Source organism: Gopherus flavomarginatus, chromosome 6, assembly GCF_025201925.1.
Source record: "Gopherus flavomarginatus isolate rGopFla2 chromosome 6, rGopFla2.mat.asm, whole genome shotgun sequence".
Classification (NCBI taxonomy): Eukaryota; Metazoa; Chordata; order Testudines; family Testudinidae; genus Gopherus; species Gopherus flavomarginatus.
Window position 1 is genome coordinate 22,504,258 of NC_066622.1, and position 19,059 is coordinate 22,523,316.

General features: G+C 51.4%; 1 protein-coding gene across 6 annotated transcripts in view; it reads right to left on the bottom strand.

The window, feature by feature from the left end:
- PLXNA1 (plexin A1) overlaps nt 1–19,059 on the bottom strand; it is a 409,775-nt gene that overhangs the window by 43,801 nt on the left and 346,915 nt on the right. For all 6 annotated transcript variants that reach the window (XM_050958495.1, XM_050958499.1, XM_050958500.1 and 3 more), the window contains 2 exons: nt 12,012–12,268; nt 3,596–3,662 (listed from right to left, as the gene is read on the bottom strand). In XM_050958495.1, the coding sequence (XP_050814452.1) occupies nt 3,596–3,662; nt 12,012–12,268 (324 nt within the window). The remainder of the gene's footprint in view (nt 1–3,595; nt 3,663–12,011; nt 12,269–19,059) is intronic.

Consider the following 19,059-nt stretch of genomic DNA (forward strand, 5'->3'; position numbering starts at 1 on the left):
TCAGCGTGGTGCTGGGATGGCAGTGGGGACTGGGACCTGCTACCGATGCGGTGCCGGGAGGTCGACCGGGATCGGGACCTACCACCGGCTCGGTGCCGGGAGGTCGACCGAGGAGCTGAACGTCGAGGTGAACGGCTCCTAGAGTCTCGGTGCCGGCGGTAAGAGGAGCCAGACCGGGACCGTGTAGATGCTGATCGGCGCCGCGAGTGCGACCGGTACCGCTGGGGAGAACAGTGCCGGGACTGCGAGCGGCGCCCCGAACGCGAGCGTTCACGTCTCCGCGGTGATCGGTGCCGGGACTCTGGAGACAGCGCTCTTAGCATTGGTTTGCCTCTGGAGGTTACCCGTCCCGGGGGTGCCGTCTGAGGCTGCGATGGCTCCGTGAGCGCTATCAAGTCCCGTGCCGAGGCAAAGGTCTCCGGCGCAGATGGGACTAACAGCTCGACCCCTGATCTCAAGGGGGAGCTAGGAGGGACTGGACTCGACGGACCTTCCGGACCCGGAGTCGACAGCAGCCCTGCAGGCGGTGCCGCGGCCAAGGTAGGTGCCGGGTGTTCCACTCGGGCCTGCCTCGATGGTGTTGCAGACGCCGAGGGTCGTGGATCTGCTCCCGGTGCCGGGGATGGCCGGTGCCGGGGAGTCTTGCTGGTGCCGGCGCGGTCCGGTGCCGGAGTAGAAGTGGCCGGCTGCGCCGCCGGTGCCGGAGTCAGTGCCGCTTCCATTAGGAGAGCGCGGAGTCTTTGATCCCTCTCCTTCTTTGTGCGAGGCTTAAAGGCCTTGCATATACGACACTTCTCACTTATGTGCGATTCCCCCAGGCACTTGAGGCACGCGTCGTGGGGATCGCTAGTCGGCATCGGCTTCTTGCATGCCGAGCACTGCTTGAAGCCCGGCGAGCCAGGCATGAGCCCGGTGCCGGGCGCTGGGAAGGGCAACGGCCCACCGGCGAACAAGTTAAATAACTATATATAATACACAACTAACTAATATACTATCAAACTATCTATGAACTATTTACAGCTACGACTACGAACAGAGTACAGGAGAGCTAGGTACGTGGAGGACAGCAAGCCACACTCCACAGTTCCAGCAACCGACACGGCGGTAAGAAGGAACTGAGGAGCGGGTGGGCCGGCAGGGGTATATATCTAGTGCCATAGTGGCGCCACTCTAGGGGGCGACCTGCCGGCCCACTGGAGTTGCTAGGGTAAAAAGTTTCCGGCAAACGTGCACGCACGGCGTGCACATCTACCTGGAATGGATATGAGCAATCACTCGAAGAAGAACTGCACGTTCAACTCCCAGCAGGATTGGTTGAGCCCTTCACCCTTTATGGAATACAATCTGCCTATCTCAGTAGCTCACTCTGTGGGTTTCATCTGAACGAGACCAGCTCCTTTATGTTCCACACACGCAGCCAGAAACCCGTTATTAGAATACGCATAGTCAAATGCACAGAAATGTGAGGGCCTTTGCAACCCCCTTTACTCAAGCAGTGGCACTTACTTCATGAGCAAAGAGCCAGCTAGATGCATCGCTGGGCATTAGCATGTCCAAGCAGTGCAACGGCACGCACAGTCACAATTACACGAGCAAATCAGGTGCACAAATGCACTCAATTGTATTTTACAAGAGCAAATCATTTCCAAAGGTCTGGCCGCTGGAGATCATCTGCCATTTTCCCCAAAGTGTGAGTCTGTCCCAGTGTCTTTGGCCCCTGTGCTGTAGTGAGGGGCACTAGGCCTGGATCGTTCACTGACTGCATTTATAAAGCCTTTTGAAACCACTTGCGACACAAAGGGTGATGCGCAAATGCAAACCCATGGAGTGAGGAGGACATGGAGGGTTTTTAAAGGCGAAAGCTCACTCCCCTCCTGCCGTGGGAAAGCAACAGACACTGTACTGATATATTTTTATAGATATGGGCCATCCCTAGACAGAGGCACAACGCCAAGTGCATGTAAGTGATATTATAAATCACCTCTCATTGGCTATCACTCCAGGTCCGCACAGACGCCTGCTCACACACATTCCTCTCCTGGAAATGGTTCAAACTTTCTTTATCTTAATGAGGGATGAAATTGCACGAAAATGGCTCCGTGCCACCAGGACTCACTGAGTAAACACCAGGCGAGGTCCTGGGGAAGTGGCTCTGCTGACAGAAAAACGGGCAGCATCATTAACCCAGCTTGTTTCCTTCTGGAGTGTGCAGCAGACCACTGTCCCTAAACTCTGCCAGCAAACTCGGCTGCTGCAATTTGCCACTGGTGCAGCCCTAACGGTGGGGGCAGTAGAGTACACAGCACTCAGGTGGTTTTATCTCCACTGAATAATATTAGATGAGCCAGCGGTAAAAATGCTCCCATCCTATTTACACCTCAGCTTCCCTCCTTGCTACCGTGGGTGGAGCTGCGCGGGGGGGGAAGTGTGGCCACCAGGTTTGCAAGTGCAAGGAAGGAACTGCAGATACTGGGTGCCAACTGGAGAAGCCATGAGCCTGGCTGAGAGAAGGAGGCTCCTTCTAAAGGCACTGACACCTCCTGAACAGCTCGGGAGAACAGCCTACTGAGAGGCCATTTGGCTCCCGCGCTGCTGAGCCATGCTGGGCCTACAGGATGTGGGTGTGAGAGCAGCACCTGTGTTGCTCAGAGTCTACCTGGCTCCTGCTGTTTGAGTCCCTGCCCCAAACTGCCAACACCTCAGTCAGCACATGGCAGCTTGGCGGGTGGGGGAGACGTGAATGGCTGGAGCCAAGGGACTCTGCAAGATGCCATTTCCCTGCTGAACAGCCTTAGCTATAACAGAAACAAAGAAAAACAAAGCAGCTGAACAGACAGGGTAGGGCAGCAGAACAGGCTCTACGTCGAATGGGCTGTAGAGCCTTCCAGCTGGCATCCACAGCTAGAGCTTTAGCTGGGAGGGGCCAATCCTGGGACCCTGGCTCCTGCATTACTCTGGCAAACTCCCAGTCCCGTAAGTGGGGATTGGGCAGAGTAAGGCCCTCAGGATTCAGGTGACAAGAGCACCAGGCCTTACTCTAGCACTTTCCATGCAGAGAGCTCAAAACACTTTGGGTATGTGTACACCTAAATCACTACAGCTGTGCCACTCCAGTGCGGACCCCATCGATGCCAACAGGAAGAGTTCTCTTAATCCACCCTCGTGAGAGGCGGTAGCTAGGTTGACGGAAGAATCCTTCCAGAGACCTAGCACTGTCTACATCGCAGATAAGGTCAGCACAGCTGCATCTCTTGGGGGTATCGGTTTTTCACACCCCTGAGAGATGAACGTTCCCAGTATAGACCAGCCCTTTGTGTTAGGCTAGACAGGACTGGATTTAGCCTCACGACCCTGCCCTGTGGGGAGGTGAGTCAGAATCATTAGCTCCATTTTACAGGAAGAAGAGGAAACTCAGGCACAAAGGGGAAAGCGACATGTCCATAGTCACACAGCAAGTCAGTGGCAGACCTGGGAACAGAACCCAGCTCTCTTGGCTCCCCATCCACACAACATCCCATCCCAACACAGAGATGGCTCCCACAGGGAAGGAGGCCAGGCCTTGGCCCCTGGGGCTAGTGGTCTCTTCTACACTTACCTTTAAAAACTTGTACAGGAGGAACGTGAACCAATTAGTCAGCATCTTCTCAGCCACAGACTCCGTCCTGTAGGGAAGGCAGAGAATAAGAGCGTCATAACAGAGAAGTGGAGGTCTCCGCTCTTTCCTGCAGTCTCCTCCGTCTCGGACCTTTTACCTATTTCTCGTTTGCTTTACAGGTCATGTCCTGAAAGGCAGAAAACTCAGAGCAAAGGACCAGGAGGAGGAGGCAAGAGTCCTGGGGGTTGAGATGGCCCCCTTGGGAGTCAATCCTGGCATTCCCCAGGGAGAGCTCATTAGAGGGGAGCCCGCTCACCTGCAGGACTCAACCACAGGCATCCAGCCGGAGGGAGAAGCAGAGCTGACTCCATTCTCTGTCAGCATCACCTCAGGAGGGAGGAGACAGCAGGCAGGGCTCCTGTCCCCAGTGGATCCTTGCAGCAATGCAAATAAGCCTGTGCTGTGCTCTTCCCTTCCTCCCTCCCTGGTAAGCCCCTCCCACCCACAGCTACATGAGATCTCTGGCCTGTTTTTCCAGGTGTCCCACTTTGGGGCTAGACAGTTTCCTCTACAATCCTTCTCAACTGGGGAGCTTGATCTCGTAAATTTCACCCACTGGGGTTCATCTTAATGTCTTCAATGGGAGCAGAGCGTTTGAGGCATCCAGTAGAAATATTATAACAAATCCATGCCCATCTAGAACACCATATTTGTCACCAGGCTGCACACCTAGGTCATGCAGAACTTCGGGAACAGCTGGGGTATGTATCTGATCCTTCTGCTCCAGAAGCTCAGGCCCCTGCCACTTGAGCTAAAGAAGAGGGTCCAGAGAAGAGCAACAAGAATGATTAAAGGTCTTGAGAACATGACCTATGAAAGAAGGCTGAAAGAATTGGGTTTATTTAGTTTGGAAAAGAGAAGACTGAGAGGGGACATGATAGCAGTTTTCAGGTATCTAAAAGGGTGTCACCAGGAGGAGAGAGAAAACTTGTTCACCTTAGCCTCTAATGATAGAACAAGAAGCAATGGGCTTAAACTGCAGCAAGGGAGATTTAGGTTGGACATTAGGAAAAAGTTCCTAACTGTCAGGGTAGTTAAACACTGGAATAGATTGCCTAGGGAGGTTGTGGAATCTCCATCTCTGGAGATATTTAAGAGTAGGTTAGATAAATGTCTATCAGGGATGGTCTAGACAGTATTTGGTCCTGCCATGAGGGCAGGGGACTGGACTCGATGACCTCTCGAGGTCCCTTCCAGTCCTAGAGTCTATGAATCTATGAAGAATCACCACAAGCTGTTAGCAATGCATGGCCTATGACATATGGTTCAGCAGATCTGATTTCAGCCAGTAAAGGACAGTGGCGCTCACACATTAGCCCATCTATTCTGCACAAACAATGCACCCTACATATGAACCAACTGGAAACTCAAGTTGTCTTCCATGTTCCTTTGGAGCACTGAACAAGGATCCTCGACCAGGAACAGGGGGGTTTATCCCCTAAGACCGGATCCCTGCTGGTGGAGTGGAAGTGGGCTGACTGGTGATCCTGGGTCCTTGTGTGGCACATGCCTGTTTCCCAGCAAGGTGAATGTGATGGAGAAGGAGTTTGGAGCAAACGTTGATGGAGCTGTCAGTCAGTGCTGGCACCACAAGGCTCTGAAACACAGAGACTGATAGATAAAGTGATGCTTATCAAACTTCAGGGGCGCAGCAACTCTGTAAGCAGTCTCTTGCTTCTGGAACGCTCGGTTCGAATCTGGATCACATCATGGGCAAAAATACTGGAGGACAGCAGGGACAGGGAGCGCAAAATTGTTTCCTATGCACCTTCAGGAATATCACAAAACCACCTAAAATTCCAGCACAGCTAGCCAGGTCTGGACAGCAGAGGGCCTGAACTGGAATAGTAGAGGCTGCAAGTCAGGCGTGAGGCGGACCAATGGATCTGTGTGAAGGGGCCCGGGAGTGGAATAGCAGGGGATGATGTGGGTCAGAATTGAAGTGCACTGACAGAGCTGTGTGAGAAGCCTAGGTCTGGAATAAGAGAGGGTGCTACAGGCTGGCAGTCAGGCGGGGCAGGAATGGAATAGCAGCGAATGATGCAGGCCTGGATTGAGGTGAATCAGGCAGGCTGCATGGGAGAAACTTGCACAGTGTCTGCTTGCAATGTGCATGTCCCTGCACATGACAGGCCTCACACTGTCCCCAGGATCAACGTTCTCTTTAACACATTCATTTCTTTAAAAGCCACTCGCACTTCCTTAAAAAGAAAAAGCCCAGACAGTTCCCACTGAAATTCTCTAGTTATGCTTTTTCAGCTCCTCCATCCATTAATCATCAGATCAGCTATTTTCGAATGCAGATGCTCACAAAAGCACAAGCCACACTAATGACCTCGAGAAGGTAACTGCCTTCCCACTGCACCGGGGGAGCAAAGAGGAACACAGAAAAAAGCCTTTATTTAAAAATCAAAAAAAACCCAACACTTGGAGCCATGCGGACTCTAAGCCATGTCCCCGTGATACAAAGGAAGCGCCACGCGGGGAGGATGGGAAGGGAACAATTAATGATCACAGATTGTCTGGAGCAGATCACCTTTCCTAGTGTTAATTTCATCTGATCTGCTTTTCGTCAGTCCTGCCCCCACCTCAGCCTGCTCTGCATGTGAGAAGGGGAAGGTATCATGGGAAAGAGGGAACCAGAGGATGAAAATGAAGAAGTTTAACAGACATCCCGCCCCAACCCTCCGGATTGTACAAGAGTTCCAGAATAGCCCCTCCCATTCATTTCAAGTCAGCTTCTACCACCTTTCTCAGGAGATTGTTCCATAGTCCTGGCTACAAGCGGAAGTTTGTATTTATCTGCGCTGTGGCCAAGTGCCACAGTTAGAGGGGATTATACAACAGTAAAACAACTAAACACCACATCTCCTCGGCCTGGTTAAAGTTAATCCTGTTACTCTTGATGTTCGATCCCACCCCCTGATCCACCAGAAGCCAACTACAAAGGCTGGAGGAGGAAGAGTGTGCGTGTGAGGGCACGGGGACTGGTGGAAATCAGTTCATTCCTTAAACATAACCACACAACAATTAAATGAGAGTAAAAAGAAAGGCATCAAGCTAGGACTAGCTGTGGCCAGTACACCTCAATCCTGCCCTGCAGCATTCCTTGCTACTGAGGCCTGATCCCCACACTGCTCTCTGCCAGGACCCCTTGCTCCTGCCTGTCAGTTCCCCCTGCTATTCCACTTGTGGGCCCCTCACAGCTCCTCTGATGCACCTCAATAAATCCAACACCTGCTGCATTAAATCCTCCAAGCTGCTTAGGCCCTCTGAGAACACAAACTCCTCCTGCACGTGTGAAAGATGAGACAGAAGTAGCAAGGGCTGGGTCTGCTTTCCTCGCCGGCCTTGGACCGCTGCCACGATTTGGAGGAGACGGCTGCCTGGGGCTCCCCAAGCCAGGGCTCATTCACTCTCCTTTTACTGATATTAATTTGCTTGATTCTGGAGCTTTGCTTGGCGGCGGCTCTGCAATGCTCCAAGTGACACATAATCTGATCATCCGGCTTAAATATTTCAGTGAAACCAGTTGTCGTATGTAAATGGGAGAGCGGTTGCGAGAGGGGAGGAGAAAGGCGGTGTGAGCAGAGTGCTGGGGAGGATGATCATGGTGAGATTATGCAGAGAAAGGAAACGCACAAGGTCACATCCCTAGGTCAATGGCCAGAATTTGGTCCATGTGTCCTTCCCAGGCACCGTCTATCTGCACTCAGGGCGGACATTAAAAAGCACGGCACTCCCAGGAGGTCTGGGTCACCCCCATTTTACAGATGGGAAAACTGTGGCACAGGGAGGGGAAGCAGTCACCCAAAGAGAAACAGACAGACAGGAGGTGGTTAGTGGAAGCCCTTTTGGGACCTTCCCATCCTGGTACTGCCAATGAAAAATCCCACTCTTTGGAAATTAAGCTCTATGCCCAATGAGCAGCAAGCCCCTAAGTGCCATCCATGCAGAGGCCAGCAGACCTTGGAAACCCTGAGTACATAAACACATCTCCCTCTTGGCTTGGCTGGCAGGCTGCGGGGAGAAGAATTACTGTCCAGCTCCCCTGCTCCCTTCTGGTGGCAGGCTAATACCATGTCCTCTGGGCCACCCCCACCCTCCTCAAAGGCTCACACCAAGTCCAGGAAGAAGGTTCTGTGGCTGTCCTTGACTCCACAGGTCCCTTCTCCTGGAGCCCTCAAGTGCTGCGGTGCTGGGGAGAGGACAGCGTGGCAGGGGAAAGGCGAGCTCTAGGAAGAGGAAGGAAGCAGGGAGAGGACAGCGTGGCAGGGGAAAGGCGAGCTCTAGGAAGAGGAAGGAAGGGGGGGCAGGTGCTGCGGTGCTGGAGAGAGGAAGGACAGCGTAGCAGGGGAAAGGCGAGCTCTAGGAAGAGGAAGGAAGCAGGGAGAAGACAGCGTGGCAGGGGAAAGGTGAGCTCTAGGAAGAGGAAGGAAGCAGGGGGGTCAGGTGCTGCGGTGCTGGGGAGAGGACAGCGTAGCAGGGGAAAGGTGAGCTCTAGGAAGAGGAAGGAAGCGGGGGGGCAGGTGCTGCGGTGCTGGGGAGAGGACAGCGTAGCAGGGGAAAGGCGAGCTCTAGGAAGAGGAAGGAAGCAGGGAGAGGACAGCGTGGCAGGGGAAAGGCGAGCTCTAGGAAGAGGAAGAAAGCAGGGAGAGGACAGCGTAGCAGGGGAAAGGTGAGCTCTAGGAAGAGGAAGGAAGCGGGGGGGCAGGTGCTGCGGTGCTGGGGAGAGGACAGCGTAGCAGGAGAAAGGCGAGCTCTAGGAAGAGGAAGGAAGCAGGGAGAGGACAGCGTGGCAGGGGAAAGGCGAGCTCTAGGAAGAGGAAGGAAGCAGGGAGGGGCCAGGTGCTGTGATGGTGTCGTTTATTAATTGGTTTTGTTCTGCACTTGGTGTATCTTTCAATATTCATCGGCCCGTGAGAGGAGAGCTCAGCTCTGTCATTAAGTATTGATGGGGCAGAGCAGACTCATGGTGGAGCTGGAAGGCTGCCGCCTGCTCGCACTCCCTTCCTTCGCCTGTCTCTGCCCCCAGCCAGACAAGCTGCTTGTGAAAATCCACTTGACTTGCATAACCCAGCAGCTTGCCTGGTCATGTGGACAAGCCCTGAAGAGGCAAGGGGGATGGTTTGCTGCCCAAGGAGACATAGGAAGGGACCAGCCCATATGTTTGGTGGCAACCAACCAGGGAGTCAGCTACAGAAGCCATTGAGGTGAGGTAAAATACGGCTGAGAGTCTCACAAGTGGGGAGATGCTGACTGCCTAAGTAAAGGCCAGGAGCACCAGGTTGCTGGAAGGGGTGCTGGAAGGTGGTCCGGGGCACTGGAACGCCAGTGAGAATGGTGAAGGCCAAAAGGAGTGCTGGAATGCCAGCAGGAATGGCAGGGGCACGGGATGCCGGCTGCGGCACTGGAATGCCGGCAGGAATGGCAGGGTGCCGGAGGGAGCACTGAGATGCCGGCAGGAATGGCAGAGTGCCGGAGGAAGCGCTGGAACGCCGACAGGAATGGCAGGGTGCCGGAGGGAGCACTGGGATGCCAGCAGGATGGAGCTGGGGGCATCTGACTTTGCATTCCCTCTGGGTGAAGAGGAAAGTGCTTTTGTTCTCCAGGACTGGGAACGGGGAGGGTGGAGTCCCTCTGCTTAGATTCACGGAGGTTGCTTCTGTGTATCTCTCCAGGAGCACCTGGAGGGGGGAAGGGAAAAGATTTCTTTCCCTTTGTTGTGAGACTCAAGGGTTTGGGTCTTGAGGTCCCTAGGGAAGGGTTTCGGGGGGACCAGAGTGCCCCAAAACACTCTAATTTTTTGGGTGGTGGCAGCAGTACCAGGTCCAAGCTGGTAACTAAGCTTGGAGGTTTTCATGCTAACCCCCATATTTTGGACGCTAAGGTCCAAATCTGGGATTAGGTTCTGACATGGTGGCAGCGGTGGGATAGACAGAATCCAGAAGCCAGTAGGAATATTATATTTTTCTTTTCTCTGCTAGGGGCTTTTTAGCAGAGAGAAACAGTTTGGTTTTAAAAAAGGAACCAGAGAGAATTTTTTTTTCCTTCGGCTCTCTCTGGCAGTTGTGGCTTGCATATTAAGCAAGAAACCATTAAGAGACTATTTCAGGTCTTTTGTCAGACAATAGCACTCCCATTAGGAGGCAAATACCAGCACTATATACATGCAAATAAAGTGGTTTTTCTGGTTTACTTTACATTGAAAAAATTAGCTAGGAAGAAAGGGAAAAAGGCACTGTTGCTAGGCAGACCCCAGGAGGCAACAGAGCCTGCAGTTCAGAAGATAAACACTGGAGGGCACCCCAACACAAGAAAACAGGAACCATGCCTTCCAATACAAAAATGGAGGCCGAAGAACAAATCAAAAAAGCTGAACACAGGCGACAACTGGAAAAAAGACAAAGAACTCAGACACACAATTCCCTCCACCCAGAGTTGAAAAAAATCCTGTTTCCTGATTGGTCCTCTGGTCAAGTGGTTCAGATTACTTCTTTCCAGGTGAAAGAGACATTAACCCTTAGCTATCTGTTTATAACAGCACTGGGATGCCAGCAGAATGGAGCTGGGAGCATCACTGCAGTGGTAGCAGCAGCCTGTGCTAGCTCACCATAGGTCTCCAACTCTACATAGCATCCCCAATGACGTGGAGTTCCCGTTGTCCAAGCAGCTGTTAGCCATGGATCAATTTGCCTTTAGTGCATGACGCCAACACCTCCCCCACTCATTCGACATCTTCTCACATAAGTCAAATGAGAAGCCCCAGAGTTAGCATTGGGGAAAGCATGGATGTGTTTTCCCTCCCTCATGCTAGCCAGGCACTGGGAGCCTCATGGAGACAGAGGGCTCGGGCTCTGGCAGGGGAGGAAGCTCCATTCCTCACTCAACAGTGACTCCCCTCCATTTCCAAAAGCAGCAGCAATAATAGGCTTCCAGTTGAGTCCTGCCCAGTTCAGTCACCTCAGCTGACGGACAGTCAGCACCGAGACCCCAGCCGGGACATGGAGGAAATGTCCCCCAGCCTCATGGCTCCCAGCCTCCATGCCAGGCGCACACCAATAGAAGGGAAGGCAGATAGGAAAGCACACACATCCCAGCCGGGCTCGCTGCTGCACCCAGGGCAGTCAGGGTCACAGATAACTCATACAGCCACAGATGGGTGGCACAGCACGCTGCTGAAAAACTAGGTGGGAACCAACAAGTTACAGGTCCAAAGTGTTGGTACTGCCAGTGGCTCCTGCCACTGCAGCCTGCCGGTAACGTACATGCGGCAGGGGCCCTGCGCCAGGACCAATACAACACAGCACCCGTCCAATGGCAGACCTGGAGGGAATCCTGGCTAACCTCGAGCCGAGGAACCCACAGGTGCTGGACACCTGATATTGACCAATTTGGGAAGCCTGCAAAGGCAGCACAGAAGGATGGGCATGTCTGGCCTCTCCCTACACCTCAAAGCAGCCAAAGCCAGGATGAGGTGAGGAGGAAATCCACAGGCAAAGGTCTCATAGGGAAGTCTGAATTACTGCACTAGGGACCCAGCAGGGAAAAACACGTTGTCAAGGGAGTAGAAGAAATTGAGGGTTTCACTTCCAAGGAACAGCCTGGTAGGCTGAGAAAGCTCCATCTCCAGCACTGAAGGGTTCGATCTGACACCAAAGAACTGCAGAAAGCAACTGCTCCCAAATAGCTTCTAAATCCTTGGCTTAAAAACAAACCTGCAGTGTTCTCTAGGCACTGAAATAAAGCATGACTTCCGAGCACCCGACTATCCGTAACTCACGGAGCCTTTCCCAAGGTCCCACACCCGTCTCACGCAGGGAAATCTTTCTGAGTGAATCTCTCACACAACCAAGGAAATGCTTTAACAAGGGTCATATCCATTGGATACTGCCACCACTGCCACCAACTCAGCTGATGGAGAAGACACCTCACATCACAAAAGGGGGGCACAGTGCACTTTCAATACATGCACAGGCATACACAGGGGTGAGGAGGCAGGAGCAGGGCAGCGGCTCACGTGCCAAACTGCTGTGCTCTCTGGAGTTTGACCACAAGGAACCACAGAACCACAGTCTAGAGCAGTGGACAGAACACCTCTGCTTTCACATTGCAGAACAAGATGCTCTGATACAACACCATGGTCAATGGCATCAGCACTGATGCTGCCCCCTCGCTGAGAAGTGTCTGTGGTGAGTGAGCAGGAATCACCACCAGAGGCACAGACACGGTGGGACTTTCATGGAGCGTCGTGCACCAGCGATGAAGACCATGGTGCACTTTTTGCACCGACAGCACGGGGCGGGGAGGCTCCATCAGAGTCCATGCCAAGCATGTATTTTAGACAGACACTCACCTCCGCAAAAGCAGCTTGGGATGGTTCTTACTCTCCAGATTCTTCTCGATCAGGTCTGAGAGGAGCTGCTTCAGCACGCCGGTGGCATACTCCATCTCCCCCTGCAGTGCTGTCATGATCAGGGAAGCCACGTTGCCCCGGTCCCGCATGGAGAAGCTGCGTTGCGCCTCCAAGGTGCGGATGAAGGTCAGCAGGAAATGTTTCTTGTTCAAGAGCTGCCCAAAGAGGCTCAAGGACTTCTCCACATTCGCCTGGACCTGAGGGGACAAAACAATCACCCTGAGTCAGACTTGGGGAGCAGACATGCTGGAGAAGGAAGGGGGACTGCACCTTGTTAGTGTCCTGGACTTACTCTCCTTCCCATCCTGTGCCTTAGCAATGCAGAGAGCTCAGAGAAGCACATCTGACTTCATGGGCACTACCAGGCAGGCTGCATGGCAGAGGCATGGCAACAAGGGATCAAGGAATATAGGAATCGTCATACCAGGTATAGCCAGTTGCCTATCTAGCTAGCACCCTGACTCTAGCAGTGGCCAGTACTGGGTACTTCAGAGGAAGGGGAAAGAACCCCCCTAGTGAACAATTCTGGACTACCCTGTGGCGAACAGAGGACAGGTAAACAGAGGGCGTTTGCCTGAGAGTTTGCTTGGGGGGAGTTCCCAAAGAGGGGGTTTTTTTGCCTTTCAGGCTTCTGTGAGCAGTAAATACAACATCTGAAGAGGCTCTTAGAAGGAAGACATTATGGATAGTGAGTGATCAGCTGTTCTGACCTGCACAGGATGTGCCATGTTTGTCTTTCTCCCAGAGGATAGAAGCAACTTCGTCTGTAGGAAGTGCAAGCTGGTCTCCATATTGGAAGAGAAGGTTAAAGGACGAGAGATCCAAGTATCAACCCTGTGCTGCATCAGAGAAAAGGAAGATTTTCTGGACAGAAGTCAGCATTTGGTACTGCAGCACAGCATGCTGAAGAATCTGCGAGGGCAGGGCAGAACGTGGAAGAAAATTGGCAGCATGTGATCTCCAGAAGAAGAAAGAGGAGAACCCATGTACGCCCAGTACAGATAGAGGTAAGAAACCGTTTTCAGGCTCTCTGCACAGGTACTCTGGTGGATAATGGTTTGGAAGAGTCATCTGACAGACGGGATCAGAAGGAGACCCCATTGACTGGAAGGCATGGGATGCACTGTCCTAGGAATGGGAGTTCCATGACCGCCACTCCCAAGAGAAGGAGACAGGTGGTGGTGGTCAGGGACTCCCTCCTAAGGGGGAAGGAGTCATCCATCTGCTGTCCAGAGTGGGAAACTCGAGAAGCGTGCTGCTTGCCTGGAGCTAGAGTTCAGGATGTGATGGAATGTTTGCTGACCAAGCCCTCAGACCGCTACCCCTTCCTACTTCTCCATGTGGGCACCAATGATACTGCCAAGAATGACCTTGAACAGGTCACTGCAGACTATGTGGCTCTGGGAAGAAGGATAAAGGAGTTTGAGGTGCAAGTCGTGTTCTTGTCCATCCTCCCTGTTGAAGGAAAAGGCCCAGGTAGGGACCATCGAATTGTGGAGGTAAATGCGTGGTTATGCAGGTGGTGTCAGAGAGAGGGCTTTGGATTCTCTGACCATGGGATGTTGTTCCAGGAAGAAGGATTGCTAGAAAGAGATGGAATCCACCCAACAAAGAAAGGGAAGAGCATTTTCGCAGGCAGGTTTGCTAACATAGTGAGAAGGGCTTTAAACTAGGTTCACAAGGGGATGGTGACCTAAGCCCTGAGGGGAAGTGGGATACCGGGAAGAAACACAAGGAAGAGGATGTAACAGGGAAGGCCTCCTGATTCATACTGAAAAAAGTAGAGCAATCAGCTAGTTATCTTAGGTGCCTGTACACGAACATAGGAAGCCTGGGAAACAAGCAGGAAGAATTGGAAGACCTGGTACAGTCAAGGAACTATGATGTGACTGGAATAACAGAGACTTGGTGGGGTAACTCACATGACTGGAGCACTGTGACGGATGAGTATAAACTGTTCAGGAAGGACAGGTGCGGGAGAAAAGGTGGAGGAGTTGCACTGTATGTAAGGGAGCAGTAAGATTGCTCAGAGCCGCAGTATGAAACTGGAGAAAAGCCTGTTGAGAGTCTTTGGGTTAAGTTTAGAGGAGAGAGCAACAAGGGTGATGTCATGGTGGGCATCTGCTGCAGGCCACCAGACCAGGAGGATGAGGTAGACAAGCTGTCTTCGGACAACTAACAGAAGTTTCCAAATCACAGGCCCTGGTTCTCATGGGGGACTTCAATCACCCTGACATCTGCTGGGAGAGCAATACAGCAGTGCACAGACAATCCAGGAAGTTTTTGTAGACTGTTGGGAACAACTTCCTGGTGCAAGTGCTGGAGGAACCAACTAGGGGCCGTGCTCCTCTTGACCTGCTGCTCACATACAGGGAAGAATTGTTTGGGGAAGTAGAAGTGGGTGGCAACCTGGGCAGCAATGACCATGAGACGGTCAAGTTCAGGATCCTAATAAAAGGAAGGAGGGCAGCAGAATCTTCTATGATTCTATTGGCAAGTGTCTTCCAAACCCCATCAGTCAGTGGTTGGCATACGCCAGAAAGCATGAAGGTTATAGTCCTTTTAAGCAAAATGCAACTGTATCTAATATAAGCGAGGGTGTTTTCTCTATCAACAGGCATGTTTCATCTTTTCTTATTCCTGCTGAGCTTTTGTCCTCAAAGATACTTTGTGGCAATGAGTTCCACAGATCAAATATGCATTGTGTCAAAAAGGATTTCCTTTTGTCAGTTTTCAGTTGGCTGCCTTGCTAGTTCACTGACTGTCTTGTTGCCCTATCTAAGCACTACAGTAACACAAATTAATAATAATAACAATAATGATAATAAAGGGGAGCCTGATTTCCGTTCTCTCTGCCATTGCATCCTCTCTTATTATCTCATGTCTAAACTCAGCCTTTTTAATCTTTCCTTACAGAGAAGTCTCCCCAGGCCTCCAACTCTATCAGCCATCTTCTTCCGCTTTTATTTCTACTATCTGGGAACTCAGAACAGCCCTTTTGTGTGTCACCCCCTTGCTATTATCTGGGCACAGTTTTCCTCATGTAATTCCACATAGCTACCTGGCTGTGCATGGCACATACTGTTCATGTGCTGGTGACAGTGCCTCTGGGCATGGTGCAGGTTAATACAAACTGAGCATGCCATACAGCCTTCACGGCACAGCAGACAGCTCCCTTAGATTAAATTACCTCCGATATCCCCTTTGTATGAACAGCCTGAGACACCATCCCTCTAGACTGATACCCCTCACCTCTCCAAGCCATCACCTGGTGCTGCCAGGCTCCAGACAGAGTACATCCAGCCTCCAATGAGGGCTTGAGGGAGGGTGGGGTTTGCCAGAGCGAAAACGAAAGAGTTAAAAAACACAAGGAACCTAGAAGATCCTCCCCCAGCTGTTGCTCAAGGTAAGAAGAGGGGAAGTGCTATCGAACAACACCGGACAGCCTTGCCCCTACATTCACTATGCCCCTGGGAGCCAAAATATCCTTGCAGAGGTCACTGCTGGGAACCTGTTTCTTCGACACATGCTCTGTATTAGTGACTGGCCACAGGCCACCTCTCTGCCCACAGTGCAGTAAGGCTGTTTGAGCAACAGCGAAGCACTGCCTGAGTGGAGAACAAGAGCCTATCTGCAAAGAGATGCCTTCAGGGCAGTTGTGATGGCTAGATTAGAATAGAATGTCCACAGACTCATTCTCCCTCTCCAGCATGCAGCCTTACCTTCCCCTCTCTGAGACTTCGGGGGATTGGCACTTTTTTACACGTTGGCAACATGCATTTGTCAGGCTAACAATGTCACTGAATTTATGTGAGCGAGGGCACACGCGCGCACACACACACACTCACAGTCTACCTTCCAATCTCCTATGCAATGGGAAGTTGAATTCACATTGTACCCAGCAAAGACCTCGGACCAGCTCTTTGGACATTCCGCAGCATAAGAAAACATCTCCCCCTTTTCTACCTTTCCAAATAAAAGAACTGCCAAAATACTGAGCTCGCTAAAGGACATAGGTGTCCAAGCTTTTCTGGCTAGATCTCAGCACAAGAAGCCCAAAATACTTCCTGTATCCTCGAGATTCATGTTACGTTTCAGGGCATGCTTGGTTCTGTACAGCAGTCAGCCATGCATGTGTCTGGGCAGGAAACCCAGGGAGGGAAAGAAGGGGAAGCTGGCTGATTGAGGAGATGGGGTATGGAGACTTCTACCTCCACCTCTCCAGTACCAACCCAGTTTTGGTCAGCAGTGAATGACAGTCGTTACTAGAGATGGATGAAATATTTCACACTCAAAGTCTTCCCATTGGAAAACATGGTTTCATCAAAGTAAAGTATTTTCCGTAGGAAAATGTCAATGTTAATGAATTTTTTCCCCATTTTCCGATCAGGGGAATCAAAATGAAAATGTCGTTTCAAGCCAACGTTTGAAACCAAGGAACATTTTTCATTTCAAAATGTCAGCTCGAAATGAAAAATGGAGCTTTGACGCCTCCCATTATTTTGCTGAGATTGAAACTTTTTGGCATTTTTCATTCTGTGAAATTTCCCAATGTTTCAACTTAATGTTCCACAGCAGAAACAAATTCTAAACTCTGGGCATTTCCCACAGGACAAACCTCCTCTTTCTCTCATCACCAGCGGGTGGCTGTTGGATAGTTTGGGTGACCACAGGTTTGTGGGTCACAGCCCAGGTGTCCACCTCACACCCCAAACCACACAACAGCTGCCACTCACTGGCCTCTTGTTGGCAATCTCAGCAGAATGGCCAAACCATGAATGGGTGATGGACAGGGCAGAGGTGAGGAAGAACCCTGGTGCTGTATCTGCCATGCAGAGAGAGAGAGAGAGACAGACTCTCTGCACATCTCTACTTAGATGGCCCACTTGCTGTAGTATCTGAGCACTTCCCAACCCTCACGAAGTCAGGCAGTACTATTATCCCCATCTTATATATATATATATATATATATATATATATATATATATACACACACACACACACACAGAGATCTCATAGAACTGGGAGGGAATCTGAAAGGTCATCAAGTCCAGCCCCCTACCTTCACTAGCAGGATCAAGTACTGCCCCAGAAGAGCCCATCTGCAAAGAGATGCTTTCAGGGCAGTTGTGATGGCTAGATCCCTAAGTATCTCCCTCAAGGACTGAACTCACAACCCTGGGTTTAACAGGCTAATGCTCAAACCACTGAGCTATCCCTCCCGTTCCAGCTGGGGGAATCTTCCAGCTGGGGAACTGAGGCCTGGAGAGAATAAGGGCATGTCTATACAAGCACTTACTGTTGTGCAAGCTGGGTTGTAAAGCTCCAGCCTGTCGTGCTAACCGTCTGCCTGGACTCAGCTGACGTGCACGAGGAGCTCCCCAGTGCGCACTGACAGGTGGTTTGAAACAGTGATGTGCACCCACCCTTCGTGACTTGCTCGTGGTCACGCAAGAAGTCTGTGGAAGAGCAAGGAACTGAATGCAGGTCTCTCAAGTCCTAGGCTAGCACTCCGGTACTTTCAGCTAGTGCTAAAGTCACTCTGGCAGCGAAGGAAGGGTGAGAAAAGGAAGGGTGAGAAAGAGGGAGGGATTCTTCGGGGAGAGGGCGGGCAGGTGGCACCGCTGCCTTCAGCATTCAACTCTCCCCCAGGGGTTTTGATATGGGTCTGAGCATGGAGAGCCGGCTGCCTGCCACATTTCTGACACACTGACTGATTTCACATGGGCTCAGGCTACAATTTCAAAATAAACATCGTCCTCTGCTTGGCTGGGAGATGCAGGGATTAGATGGCACGATCCTATCGGAGCCGTGTTCCCAGTTGGTGGAGCAGCCAAAGCTTGATAAGCGGGGAAATTGGTCCTGTCCAGCCCCAGCGATCTTATCAGGGTCTTGCACAGGGGATGGAAGAGGACAGCGGGGGAGAGCGCAAAGCATCTGTCACACACGGTGTCACTGAGCACGCCCTCAATGAGCCCACTTCCCCGCTCTGCAGCGGCTTTGTGTCTAACTCGCTGATCATTAGCAGAAGTAAATGAACAATAAAGAATTAAATATTTAATCAGGATTAAATTCAAACAAAGCAAAGGGAAAAAACAAAACCCACACAAACCCAAAGCAAAAGGGAGCTGTTAATGACGGCTCTAAGACTTAGCTTCGAATTAGGGTGTGTGGGGAAGAGCTCCTTCCCCTAGCGTTACACTCATTCTGATTAAGGGGACAAATAAACGCAAACCTGATTAAATTATATGAAGCTTACACAACTGTATTTGCTTTATTTAATCTGTTTTTTTTCTCTCCCTTGAGACTTTTAACACTTCACTTCCCAACCAAGCCCACATACTCTCTCTAGCATTTGGAGTGCAGTAGGTTTAAAATCACAGTAATTGGAGTTGGAAAAGACCAGTGCAGAATTATCCCCTGCAGTTACTTCTCCAGGGCTTTGTCATGTCTGGATTTCAATGAGGTTTCCATCCCTTCCCTTTGGAAAGGATTCCACTGTCTAGCAGGTCTCCTCGCTAGGAAAGGTTTCCTTATATTCTGCCTAAATTGTCAGTGATTCAATTTCATCCCTTCTCTCCTAGCAGTAAGTTCTATCCCCAGTCACCCAACTTGGCCCTTTAACTTCTGCGCACACACAAACACACCCACCCAGGCTAACTGAGGAAGCGATAGCAGACAGTGTGTGGTCACCGCAGACCAACTGCCAAAAGCGAGGCTGAGATGGGCCAGAACACACCCTAGGAATTCTAGGCAGGGGGAGGAGGTGGAGTCAAATCCTTGCATCTGAATTTGCCCTCACAGTTTGGATCCAAACCCAGAAGGGGCCTGTTTTCTGGTTCCAGCTCGGCTGTGAGAAAATTTTAAGCTGGCAAAACTCTCCCAACAGCAGCTGACCTGACATCCAACTGCACGGAGCCAAAATCTCAGGGGGATTTGGAACTGTGAGATCCAAACCCCAGCCTAAGCCTAAATCCAGACCCAGACC